Here is a 13,369-nt window from a genome sequence, read left to right as displayed (position 1 = left end):
TGTATTCGTTTGTTAGGGTTTCCTTGATAAAGAACCATAATGCCTGAGTGACTTAAATAACAGAAATTTATTGTTTCTTAGTTCTGGAGGCTGCAAGTCCAAGATCAAGGTGTCACCATCATTGGTTGCTTCTGGGGGTTGTTGAGAAAGAACGTGTTCCATGCCTCCCACCTAGCATCTAAAGGTTTGCTGAACATCTTTAGTGTCTCTGGGTATATCCAAGTAACACTGACTCTCTGCCTTCATCTTTACATGATGTTTTTCCTGTGTGTCTCTATGTTCAAATTTCTCCTTTGTATAAGGACACCAGGTATATTGCATTAGTGGCCCACCCTGCTCTAGTATGACCTCGTCTTAACTTACCTCATTATATTTGCCATAACCCTATTCCACATAAAGACACACTCTAAGGTACTTGAGGCTATGACTTCTGTGGGGACGGTTTAAAACCTAACAATGCCTTATGTATGCTTTCCTGTGGAAGTTTGTCAGCTCCAGAGAAATCTCTCCAAAAGCGACAAAGCTCCCATTGGAGCCAGGACCTACTGAAAAACACTCTGAGACCTTTGTCATCTCTGAAAGAATCCAAGGTTGGCATGAAAGACTGCAAGAAGGGCTCAGCTGTAAGACTTCCCAGCTGTTGCCATTCTTCCTCAACAAGTGTTATGCATCTATTGCCCTCATCTCTCAAATGAACTAGCCAAGTTCTAATAACTTACTCAGTTTCTGCTCATAGGGGCTATATATTTTCTTCTTTGTGGTCAGTGTAAATGTACACTGTGTTGGTCAAAGGATACAAAATTTCACTTAGAAGAAATAAATTTAGGAGATCTATTGTGCAATATAGTGACTATAGTTAATAACAACGTACTGCATATTGGAAAATTGCTACAAGAGCAGATTTTAAATGTTCTCTCCAAAAAAAAGTGTGTGAGGTAATGGATATGTAAATTAGCTTGACTTAGCCTTTCCACAATGTATACATATATCAACAGATCATGTTGTATATCAAAAATATGTACAATTTTTATTTGTCCATTTAAAATAATTACTTAACTAATTTTTGTTTTTAAAATGGATATATCTGTAACTCTTGTCTGAAGAAGGTCAGAAACTTCCTCTAACCCAGGATGGTTATACGTTATGACCTGTAAGAATTTTCCAGGGCTACAGGTCTAACCTCAATCATTTATCTCGTTGACTTGAGGCTTGAGGAGTAGACTTGAGGCTGACACCCAGTGGAGGGAGAATCTGCTCACCCAGTGAGAGTTAATAACAACCAAGCCACTGTTTAGGCCACTGCTTTTGAACCTACTTTCTGATGCTTGAGATGCAATGTTTTCTGAATTCATTCTCAATAGCAGGTGATAAAATTGGGGACCATTTCTCACTCTGCTGATTTATAATTACATTTGCCATCGATTCCCGTGAACTTTTTCCTCCAATCCCATTAATCAGCTCACAATACCCTTACTCTTTCTCTTCCAGGAAGCCAAGTTTCTGTTAGCATCCCAACCTCATTTCCAAACTGTCAATAATTGTGAAGGGTCTGAGATTTTACTCTACCTGCAAGTTAAACAGCTAGACTGCCACAATTTCATGGATGCTGGCAGAAGACGTGAGACTCCTGGGTCAGAGAAAAAGAACTTTACTGACTCACACAACTATAGCACCTGATCAAGGGTATCAGCATTATCTTGCACTGGTTCACTGGGTCACACACAGCAATGTGAAAATAAAGAAACTACACCTGCACACAGTGAGTTGCACGGTAGAAGATAAATCCTGAGTTTAGGAACACAAATCTTTTATAATGAGCAGTAAGCCTGCCGGCTCTTTGTTCTTGGGAGAGACATTATCTCTGTCTTCTAAGGCTGCTTGCTATACAGACATCTTTGAAGAGACAATATAAAACAAAGGCAGTAGGTACCCCTGCCCTCTATAACATTGAAGCAACTGATAGAAAACTGTCTCCCAACAGAGTACAATGGAGACATATTTATCCCCCAGTTTCTGCTACAAGCCACTACACTTGGATAAGCCAAGCACAGTTTTATTTCTAAAGTTGGTGTTTTTTAAAAAAGTTTTGATTTTATATATGATTTGAAAAACTGAGATTTTTTAATTTTGTTTTTTATAAATAGAAATTAAAATGTTATTTTTAAATTTAAGTTTTAAAACAATTCTGATTTTATGTATAATATGAGTTTTGTTGGAAATAGGAGCTTTAGAAGTAAATGTATTTTGATTATGTTAGTACACTATTTAACAATAACTTTTTGAAAAGGGATGTGAATACAATGACCTGTACAGAGCAAATGCCTGACATAATGGTTGTTAATCCTGGTTTTCCACACTGTTACGTTGGAAGTTTTCTCTCTCTTTAGTAGCAAGACCTACATCAAAGTAAATATATTTGTATAACTTGGGACAATGGTGTTTTTTCTTGATACGAAGTTCATTTTTCTTTTTAAACATAACTCATTTTAAATTTTAAGAAGATTTTTAATTAAACACTTTTATTACAATATTTAGGTGGCAGCAATATCTAACAAGCTTCTGAGACAGGAGGTAACATTCTCATAGACTTTGCAACTCTGCCAGAAGTAGAACTCGAAATAAATATGTCATTTAAAGCAACTATGAAGGTAATAATAAAAGGAGTGTTGTTAGTACTAAGAAGGTTTTCAATGCAGGGTCCAATAGCTATATTTATACAAACAGAAAAAATGAAATTAATTACTAAACATAACAAAAAAACTTGGTATACCTATAGCAATGCATATTTACCAAAAACTGGTGAAAAATATATGGAGAAATATGTTAAATATTTGCTAAAAAGAAAACTACTTGTCTGTATGTGAAACCCCATGAATCATTTTATACATCAGGACCAAAAAACTAACTCCTTTTATTCCTCAAAAATCAAAAGTGGTCTCATCTAAACCAAAAGTCACAGATTTGTCAGTTACTTATTGTCTTCTCATTTTGAACATTATTTACTATTTTTTCTCTCTAAACAGTAAGTTCTCAGTCAAAATTTATTACTTTGTCCCATCTAGACAATATGGTCTATGGTACTTCACTAGGGTGGTCTAAGAGTAGATTCTAGGGAGTTCCCCAAGCTCTGGCAGTACATGTGTCTTGTATGGGGCCATATGCACATTTTTGGAGGGGTGATAGTCTATGTCTTTTATCCAGTTCTCAAAGTGATAAAAGTGAAGACCCACTAGCCAACTGTAGCAGTTTCCCAAGTAAAATATAAAGATGATTCACTGGGGTAGGTGAAGAAAATACTAGAATTTCTATTTATATTCATTCTCATTTAGAAAAGAAAAGCTGTCCTAATATGTAGTATATGGATTGAGAGCAGCATGTATCAGTCTATAGAGTTGTTGTGCTACAATATTTTATTAACAGATTGCAGGAATCTAAAAGGTTGGAGAATAGTGCTCTAGAGCAGTGAACTTCAAGTTCTCATGTTTTCCAAAACATCTTTGATTTACATGTGCAAGCAAGTGAAGGAATAGTAAATTCTCAAATACTAATACATTTTCATTCACTTCAATGTTATAAGATACAATTTATTGAGGGAAGATGGCAGCTCATTGTGTTTAAGCAGTGTCTGGTTGCTGCACATCCCTGTATCACTGGGAGTCATTATTTCTAAAGGCCCAGAATTCCCAGACCACTGTTGCCATAACTTTCCAAAGAGCTTCAGTTTTGCTGCTCTTGTTCCAGGTGTATAATACTTAACACACTGGGCTGTCCAACTTCTGTAATAGCATTTTTGTTTTGCTTTGTTTTGTTTTCATTTTCTCTGAAACTACCTCATAGCTCTTTCCTCAATACGGATGGATTTGGCAGCATTTCAGATGGAACAAACATCTGAGCAGATACTTTAAGATTTGGGCATTATGCAAAGTCATTTTTGGCCAAGTAATTTTTCTCACAATCTGGAAGGCTCATTTGTGATTTAATTTTCTGACATTATATAATTTAAAAAATTAAAAAACTTGACAGGCAGCCACAACCTTATCTAAATATCTTCTATCAGAATATCTGAGATTAAGTCCTGGATATGCCATTTAAATTTTGTCCTGATTTCTACCCCAATGTTTAAATCCAAGATATTAACATTTTCATAAAACCAAGTTTATGATGATGGAAAAAACTGCACTGGTGATAAAAGAAGTGTGGCTTTTAGAATATCACATTTTTTTCCCTTTGCTTAGGTTTTTCTGATTGAGATCTATACATTGATAAAACTTTTGCTACTATTTTGGCAGATATTATGTATGAAAATAAATGGACATAAATAAGGTAATGGGATAGTTTTGGATGAAAAATGTATGGGTTAGGTGGGCTAGTCAAAACAGATGCAGGTGTGGCTGTAATAAGCAAAGCTGCTTCGAGGGAAATATAGATGGCAATCAAATGTACAGTGATTACTGCAGCTTAAAATAAGAATACTGAATGAGTGCACATCATCAATATAATAAAAGAAACATTTAAAGAGGAGCAACAGTTCATCAAAGATCTACTAGCTGACGTGCTAAGAACAGAAGAAAACTAAACTCAACAAAGATGACAAAGGATTAATTGCCTCCGTTACTGTAAGCTTATGGCTTTCAGTAATTGATTCTTCCCCTTTTCACTAAAGGATACAAATATTTCCCAGGTCTTGAAAAGTATCATAACAAAGACCATAAACTCTAACACTCAATTTTGGTTGAAAATGACATTTTAGTTTTCTCTGCTTAATAAGTTAAGCAGTCCCTGCTTTTAGCCTGTGTTTTAACAAGAGAACTGCACTTCGCTACCATCTCTGCAGCACTGAATTTCTGTTTTGGAGGAGATGGTAAGTCCCTCCTCACAGGAATTGCAAGGCGTCTCTGCCCTCCCACCTCTCACATACCCTGTGTTCTCCATCCCTGCACCCTTAAAGACAGTCTTCATTTAACTCTTCAAGTACAACCACCTAAAGAGTGAAATTACATCGAAGTGCAAAGTGAGGTGAAATAAATGATCCATGTTCTACTGTTCAGTGAAAGGTAGTGATCTAACAAGCTCCTCAACAAATATGTATCAAAGATTCAATTTTACTTATTAAAATGATTTATGTGGGTCAAACCCATGCACCTAAAACCACTGCAGTAACTCATTAACCCATTCTGCTTTGGGCTACTAACATTTGTATCAACAAGGGCTTGATGGTGGATTTAAAGCATTATACAGCACTAGACTTCATTGGAGCTTTGCACGTAAAGCTCCATCTGGGCAGTTTTCCAGCTGGGTAATCTCAGAGGACTGATGTCTATTCCTCAGGCACTACTTAGACTAGACACTCTTGTTTATTCATCTCTTTCATTTGCTAGGCCTGCCACAGACCACCCTCTTCCATCCTATGCCTTCTTTTAACCTAACCTGGGACAGAGCTGGGAAGTCTTTGCCTTGGCATGGCTGGAAATATCAGGGAGAAGAAATTTGGAAGAAAGATTAGTCAAAATGCTGAAGCAACTCTTCTTTCCTCCCTACCAAAGGATCTGAAAGAAGATAATTAGCCTTGAGAGTGACATAAAATTCCAGTGCCAGACATCCCAGCTTTATGCTCATACTTATGGTAAAATATCCAGGATATAAAATGAATCATTTTCCCTTGATGTATAAACAGATGTTCATTCAGTCACCTGTGCAAGTAAATATCCACCCTATCCTTAACCATGCTGTTTCTAATAGTCTTTGGAAAACACACATCTGGTCATACCATTCTCTTCCTTTAAGACTTGATGCCTCTCTTATCGAGTAGCTTTAAAACTGTTGGAGAGGGATTCAGTAGCCAATGGATCTAATTTTACTCATGTTGCTTCTTTTTTTTTTCTTTTGTAAGATCTATTTTGAACAAGTGCCTCAAGTGAATAATAATAGCTCTTATTGTAGTTATTAATATTACTATTATGGTAATGTTGATAACTATTTAAGGTCATGTAAAGCTGTGTCATGTGTAGTTAATTACTATATATTAATATTACAATAGCAATATTAATAACTATCATGGCACACCTTTACATGACACACATACGCCTTCGTGATTTTTGCCCAGATGGTCTTTTGTCCTTATTCTCCTCCCTCCCAACTCATCCCAGGTAACTGGCTGTCCAGAATGTACTATGCACCCTCAAGACCCCATCTCTTTGTGTGCTAATTTATTTTCCCGGACCATGTCCTTCCCCTTCTCTGCTTGATGAACTCTAAGACCAAAAGACTTCTCTAAGAACTGAGTCCCCTACTTTGTGCTCCCACAGAATGTTGCAATTATGTCTTACATTTGTCTTTCACTTTCCTTTCCTGATAGATTGGACCATACTTTATCCTTACATTTCAAAAATATAGCAATATTCCTGGCACATAGTAGGCTTTCAATAAATTCTTCATGAATGAATAAATGAAAATGAGTAAATGAATCTATTCTTATTTAGGTTTTCTTAAATATACACTTTGCATTTTCCTACAAAGTCTAGATAGATATAGAAAGACAAAGCAAAATGGAAAGAAACATTTTAATTCTGTATTTCCCTTTGCTTCTTGATGCAAAGCATCTTTAGAAAACTTCAGTATAACTCAGTGCTTGCCTGAGAAATATGTATAAGGAGCTAATCTGTATAGTGTACTCGACACAAAAAACAACAGGACAAGAAGCCATGAATGGAAACTATATAACCAAAACAGAAGGAACAGCCCCTGCATTTTCAGGAGAAACAGTCTGTTAGGGAAGCCATCTTGAGACCCAGTCTTATTTTTTAGAATAGTTAAATGGCAACATATTTCAGTACCTGTAATCCCCAACCTGATTACAGGCTGTTTGTCCACTATTTTTCCATCTTCAATACTTCAAAGCTCTGACTTGGGCCCCTTATTTATTTTAAGAATCTATGCTCCAGGTTCTCTACTCTGGCTACCATCAGTGGTCTGGATCTGAAACGTTTCTCCCTAATTGCTATGCTTCAAAGCAGATAACACAGAGAAAAAAAGAAATTCCTTAAAATTTTTAGCATCTAAATTGTGAATTTCGTATGGACTCTGCCATGGAAATGTATGTTCATCCTCTTTAAGATCCAGAAATTATTCTGTATTTAATGGGCCTTTGTAGGCTGGTCTGGGGAACCTATCACAGATGATTTAACTTCTCTGTAAAAATATGTTTTTTGGTAATTTTTTATTTAGATATAATGCCACATTTATAGAAGAGTTGCAGGAATCTTACAAAAAACTCCCATACAACTTTTCACCAAGATTATATACATTCCCCTCATTTCTTTTGTGTATATGCTAATACATCACAAACACACAAAATACTTTTTGAATTCTGATTGATTTATAAACTTTTTGAGTACAGACTGTAAGCAAATTGAGGTCTGCTGAAATGTTTGATCAAGACTACATTCCATTTCATGCTTTTACATTTTCTTTATTTCTATTATTTCCCCATAATGAGAGTTCGGTTCCAGAAAGAAAAATGTGTTTACATTTTTTTTCCTTGTAAGTAGTGACTTAACTTCATATATTTGTGAGGATGTAACTATACTTTCTTAAGGCCTATGGCACTTTCCAATAATAGGGTGAGTGGTTTACTGAGTCAAAGTCAGTCCTGTAAGATACTGGGTTATCACTTAGTAAACAGCATCATTGTATTATCTATAGTAGTACCCTTGGAATACTAGAGACCAATCAGTAATGAATATTCCCGATGTCACCATGGGCTAGCCTGGGTACTAATGGAGGCAGTTAAAGAACTTTTAAACTGAGTTGTTTCTCAGAACCCCAAATAAGAGTTCAGCCTATCTATGGCTCTGCTAATATTGATTTTAAAACTATAACATTCATCTTTTTCTTGCTTTAAATTCGAGCTGTTTTTAAAATCAAATCTTTATCCCCAACCAAAATGTAGATTTTTTTAGTTCACCAGAGAACTTCAACTGACCTAATTAAAAATAAAAGTTCCTAGCTGCTTAAAGGTTTATGTAAAACAAAAAGAAAAAAGTTGAAGCTCTGGAAAAAATACTTAGACATTTCCATAATGTAGTCACTGCCTCATTTGCTTCATCAATACTAACAGTCTTTTTTTTAAATCAAAATATTTCAAGTAGAATAAAAACACTTCATATATGTATATTTAATGAGACAAAAACTTGATTCTTAGTTCACAGACATACACCAAAATGTTCAGCACAAATACTCAAGAAAAATGAGATATCCCCCAAAAGAACAAGTCTCATTTTCTACTTCCGTACTTAGATTTTCTTCTTAAAACTTTAAATGGCTCAGCATGGCAACAGAAGATGTCTGCTGAAGTAGGTCCATATTGTTCCAAGTGTGCCTGCATGTGTGTGTATGTGTGTAAATGTTTTACTAATGTCCTTTATGGTGGGACCCCTGGATGATTACTTTACTCCCATGTTGCTTCCAGCTAAACTAGATTTGAATAGTATTACTGAATTTTAATAGAAGATATAAACCTCTTTTATTCTGAATACTTTGCTATTATGATAGTAAAATGAATTAATAGGAATTAAATTGCTAATATGGATTAAAATAGCTTTTACCATTGTAGAATTTTAAAAAAAGTCAAACAAAAGAAATATTTATTGTTATAACACACGTTACTGTGGAGAGTATTTTTAACTTCCAGAACTAAAAATAATATTTGATATTTACAGAACTATTTTATATTCATATTGCATCTAACCCCTAATTGCTTATTTTCTAAAAAGAAAAAAAGAAGAAAGTGCAATAGAGAAAAAAAGTCAGCCTATATTCAAACATATACTAACAGTTAAATGAGAAAATGCAATAAAATGCAGAGTTGAAAGTTTCAAAGAACTGAGGGTGTCAAAGAATGAAATTTCTATTCAAAAACCTTTTTTTTAGACAACACTATCACAAACACACTTTAATAACCATGGCATTCCACCAGGATATGACATTGCAGGTGACTCCATCAGTTTGTACAATTGACTACAATTATCTGATATATGTACAAGGTGCTGAATTTTGAGTACAGGTAGTAAGTGCTGGTTATATAATAGAAATACTCCCACAAAAGTAGCTTTTTAAGGTTTTTTTTTTTTTTTTCTTGAAGAGCTGAAGTACTGAAGTGAGTACATTTTGTCATGTTAAACGGGAGAAAGATTGTGACTTGGCTCCTGAAATTTTAATACTGCTTGTTAGCCATCTACAATCCCTAAAGTGCTTTCAGAGGCTCTACACATCTTCAATGAGTCAAACCCCAAAGACTTATAAATAGGTATATAGGTTGCTAATCTATTCCCGACGCTTTGCCTAAAAAATTGGCATTGCCATCTTCCACATCTTTCTTTTGGAAGCATGGTTTTGAGTTTGTTCCTTGTTGGTAAGCATCCAGAAAGTGGCAGATTCCAGGGATTTCACTTGGGAAGTTTGGTGGAAGTTCCTCCCTTGATCGAGGGGTAAACACGAAACCAGGACAGTCTTTGAGTAATCTGAAAATATTAAAATAAAAATATTAAAATATAATGCTGACATAAATGTTTGTCCACTCAAAAAAAGAACACAACATAACTAACTGAATGTTACTGAGAATATTAACAAACCAGTGATTTTAGGTGTGAGTGACAGAAAAAGTCTAACGAGGTTAACAGACATCTTCACAGAGGTACAATGAAGAATCAATTCACAATAAGAAAATTGTGTCAATTAATGTATTTCACTTACATTGGAAAAAATTATAAAATATTTTTGCAAAAATAATATCCACACAATAGTGCAATTTGCAGTAGTGAAAAAATAATCTAAAGATTTAATAGTAGCAAAGTATTCACACATAACCATAATAGTATTAAGATTTCCTGAGTTGAAAGAGGTAAGATGTTCTTTTATGAATTCATTAATTTTGTAAATATTATGCTAATCATGGGCATAAAATGTAACCATGAGCAAGAAATTGTGAACCAAAATTACAATGACAAAAATGATGTGAGAACAACTTTTGAATCTTTCAATAGAATTTTTATGAATTCTAGATTAGTAGGACTCAAATGAGATTTAATTGTACATATCACCACTCTACTTACTAATTATTATTAGCAATTTTTTTCTCCTGAAATTCATCTTTTTACCAAATTATATTGTTTGCTATTTTACTACTTGTTCATTATGCTAAACCCATTTTAAATTCTAATCTTACTGATTAAGCTATTGGCATCTCTTTCTATTTGCTTCCCTAGCTTTCCATCAAATGAGAACTTAATAAGCCTTCTCTCTAACCTAATATTCAGGCCATAGATGAAAAATGTTGCATGGTTGTGGGCTCTCAACCAACTTCTACAGAAAAGCATTTATTATATTTACCCAAACAGACCATAGTCTTCTACTCATTAGTCTGTAATGTCATGTCTACATTAAATAGAATGACGATGTTGAATTAGATTTTGGTACTGTGACAACATCTATGCACTGAAGAAACCAACTGAATAGAAATCTGTCTCAAGAATGACAGTTTAATTTTCATCAGTACATCAATAAATATGTAATCTGCTAAACAATAAAACTAATGAAAATGATGCCTTAGTCATGAATTTATAAATATTTTTGGGTGACTATTATTTGAGAATATATAATGAAAAGGTATAGAATTAGACAGTATTAAAAGTATAAGCTTCAAAGTCTGATAGATCTAGCAGCAAAGATGCCCATTATCCAGCCTTTAAAATGGGGATAATAATAGTACATATTCCTTAGGACAGTTGTGAAAATTAAATAAATCAATATTTAAAAACTGATTAAGCATCAATTAGAAATCACACCACACCTATGATATTGGTAACAGTAAGTCTGACAATATCAGGCCTTGGAGACTAGCACCCTTCATACACTGTTGGTGGAGCATAGATTGGTAAAGTCATTTTGAACAGCTAATTAATGCTTGGTAAAGTTGAAACTGAATATAGCCTATAGTCAGGGAACCATTTTTAGTTATATTATCCAAAGACATATGTATAAAGATACCTACTGAATCACCTTTTGTAATAATGAAAAATTGGATACATTCTAATTAACCACGGGTAGAAGATAGAGTCTGGCTCATTCATACTCTAGAATACATATTATATCACATGCATATATAGTAACATGCTAAATCTGGTTCATACTGGCTTGTGAGAGCCAATTGTTAAACATTCAGGAAATTTGTAAGACAGTGAAGCCATCCATAGCCTGAAACCTGCCAGAGCGGACATAGTAACACCACAGAAATTGGCAAATGCTAGAATCATGGATTCTCCACCTCATCCTCCAAAGCTGGTTTACCAGCAAACCACTCCATTAGCAATAGTTAAAATGAGTAATCTAGATTTATGACTAGATTTACATTTTATCAAGGAAACTATCTCAGAAACATAATACTGAGTGGATTCAAGGCAAGTCTTAAAAGGATATGGATATGTTGATTGGGAATCTATTTTCCTCTGGCTTTATTTTTCTATCTGGCAGGACCTAAATGAAAGTGATATTCCTGCCTCTCTCTACCCATTTTCCTTCCTGGAAAGCAGAAGTGACATCTTATTGATGAGTTGTGGAGAAGCTGCTGAACATGCATCTGTATTTGGGAGACCGTCTGCAGAGAGTACATATTCTCAGCTCCTGCAAGCTATAAAGCACTTAGGATCCATTGTTTCAGAGCGTGTGACAGGGACCATGTTAAGAGTTTATATTTTATTATATTAATATCTATTTACTTTACATTTTATTTTATTGTTTTTATAAAACAGAAACCTGAAGGAAATATGGCAAAATGTTGATACTTAAATATTAGTATTGGCTACATGAGTGTCATCTCGTTTGCTTTGTTTTTTTAATATATTTAAAAATTAAATATAAAAATGTATACAACTATAAGAGTCTAATAAATAAAAATGTATAAAACTATAGGTGATTGAAAAAATTTATCTATTATTTTTTCTACATTATCTATTATCTACAGCAACCCAACATTTCCTATTAAATATGGTAATGACAATTATAATCTCTTATTTAAATGTATTATATAAAAATATTCAGCCTTTAGAAGTGGCATTAAAGTGCATTGTTTGAATTTATTAAGGGCCTTGCTCTGGATTGCACATCTGGTAAGTGCTGTGTGTGGGACTCTAAGGCATGTCTTCTAAATACAACTTCTATGCTTTTTAAAGACACTTAACAGACAAACATAATTAGAATGCCATGGAGTTAGAAATGTTCATTATATTGTCTTTTTTAAAAATCAGAATATATAAGAAAAACCATTTAGAAAAACAAACCATTTAGATGAAAACTTGATGATAGCAACACCCAAAAAAGGCAGCAACAGCCCAGATGTCCTCATAGGTGGACATTTTTCTCTACACCTTCTTCACCAGGCACCATTTTCCCCAAATTACTGCATCAACACTCCAATTCTCTGTTATCTTTCCTATATTCCTTTATTCACTTTGTTCCTTCTTCTTACAGAAGTCAATTCTTGCTTCTCTAGCACAATGTGCTCAGACTTGTCCTACAAATAAGAGATTCTAGGCCTGTTTACCCCACACACTGGACAGCATCCATGCACCCTCCCCACTTGCCATTTTTGTTTCTAATGATCCCTGGATCACCACATAATCCTCTAACATTGACCCACTGACCTGGAACTAATGTAGCAGACCTGGATCCACTGACTCACTGATCTAATGTAGTCTCTATTAGTCTCTATTAGTTTTCCTTACTTCAAAAAAGCAAACAAAATGCAGAATATTATTCCCTAAAATTAAAGTAAAACTCCTGACGATGTTTAAAAAAAAGGAATGTATAATTGTCATTACATTGCTACATTCTGAATCACTGATTAGAATTTGGAAGTGGAAATTTGAAGACACAGGTTTTTTTTTTTGGTATAGGTATGTATTCTGTGTCCTAAATTTACCTGTATTTCAGAAATATATCATGGAAGCTACATTCAATATTAAACAGATTATTTTATTATTAAAGAAATATCATTCCAGAATTTAATGTATCATCAATAAAGCTCTCCAAAGAAAACTGTGTTTTGTATTTGTACACCTTCTTTAGCATCTGCTTCTTGTATTGTACTTTGAGTAAAACTAAAATTATGCCCCTACTGTTGACTAAATTTCCCAAAGCATCTGATGTTTAATTGAAATTTAACTTATTTATATTATTTTTAAGTTTTCCCAGCATATGGAAGAAAAATGAAGTATCTCTCAAAGAAAGTAATTTAAAATGTTGTTAAAGTATTTAACATTAAGTATTTATATTTTGCCTAAATAAGACAGTATTAACTACTGCTTTCCCTTAGGCA

The 13,369-nt window shown here is 34.1% G+C and overlaps 1 protein-coding gene across 9 annotated transcripts in view; it reads right to left on the bottom strand.

Annotated features, from left to right (window-relative positions):
- Nucleotides 1-2,484: 2,484 nt before the first annotated feature.
- Nucleotides 2,485-13,369, bottom strand: part of GUCY1A1 (guanylate cyclase 1 soluble subunit alpha 1) — a 70,921-nt gene continuing 60,036 nt past the window's right edge. For 5 of the 9 annotated variants that reach the window (XM_054484541.2, XM_054484542.2, XM_054484540.2 and 2 more), the window contains one exon: nucleotides 2,485-9,518. In XM_054484541.2, the coding sequence (XP_054340516.1) occupies nucleotides 9,317-9,518 (202 nt within the window). In that variant the 3' untranslated portion in view covers nucleotides 2,485-9,316. The remainder of the gene's footprint in view (nucleotides 9,519-13,369) is intronic. The other 4 variants (XM_054484544.2, XM_063664230.1, XM_054484545.2 and 1 more) reach the window with 1 other exon arrangement.

The sequence above is a fragment of the Pongo pygmaeus genome, chromosome 3 (genome assembly GCF_028885625.2).
Source record: "Pongo pygmaeus isolate AG05252 chromosome 3, NHGRI_mPonPyg2-v2.0_pri, whole genome shotgun sequence".
In the NCBI taxonomy this organism is placed as follows: domain Eukaryota; kingdom Metazoa; phylum Chordata; class Mammalia; order Primates; family Hominidae; genus Pongo; species Pongo pygmaeus.
This window is presented reverse-complemented; position numbering and strand designations above follow the sequence as displayed.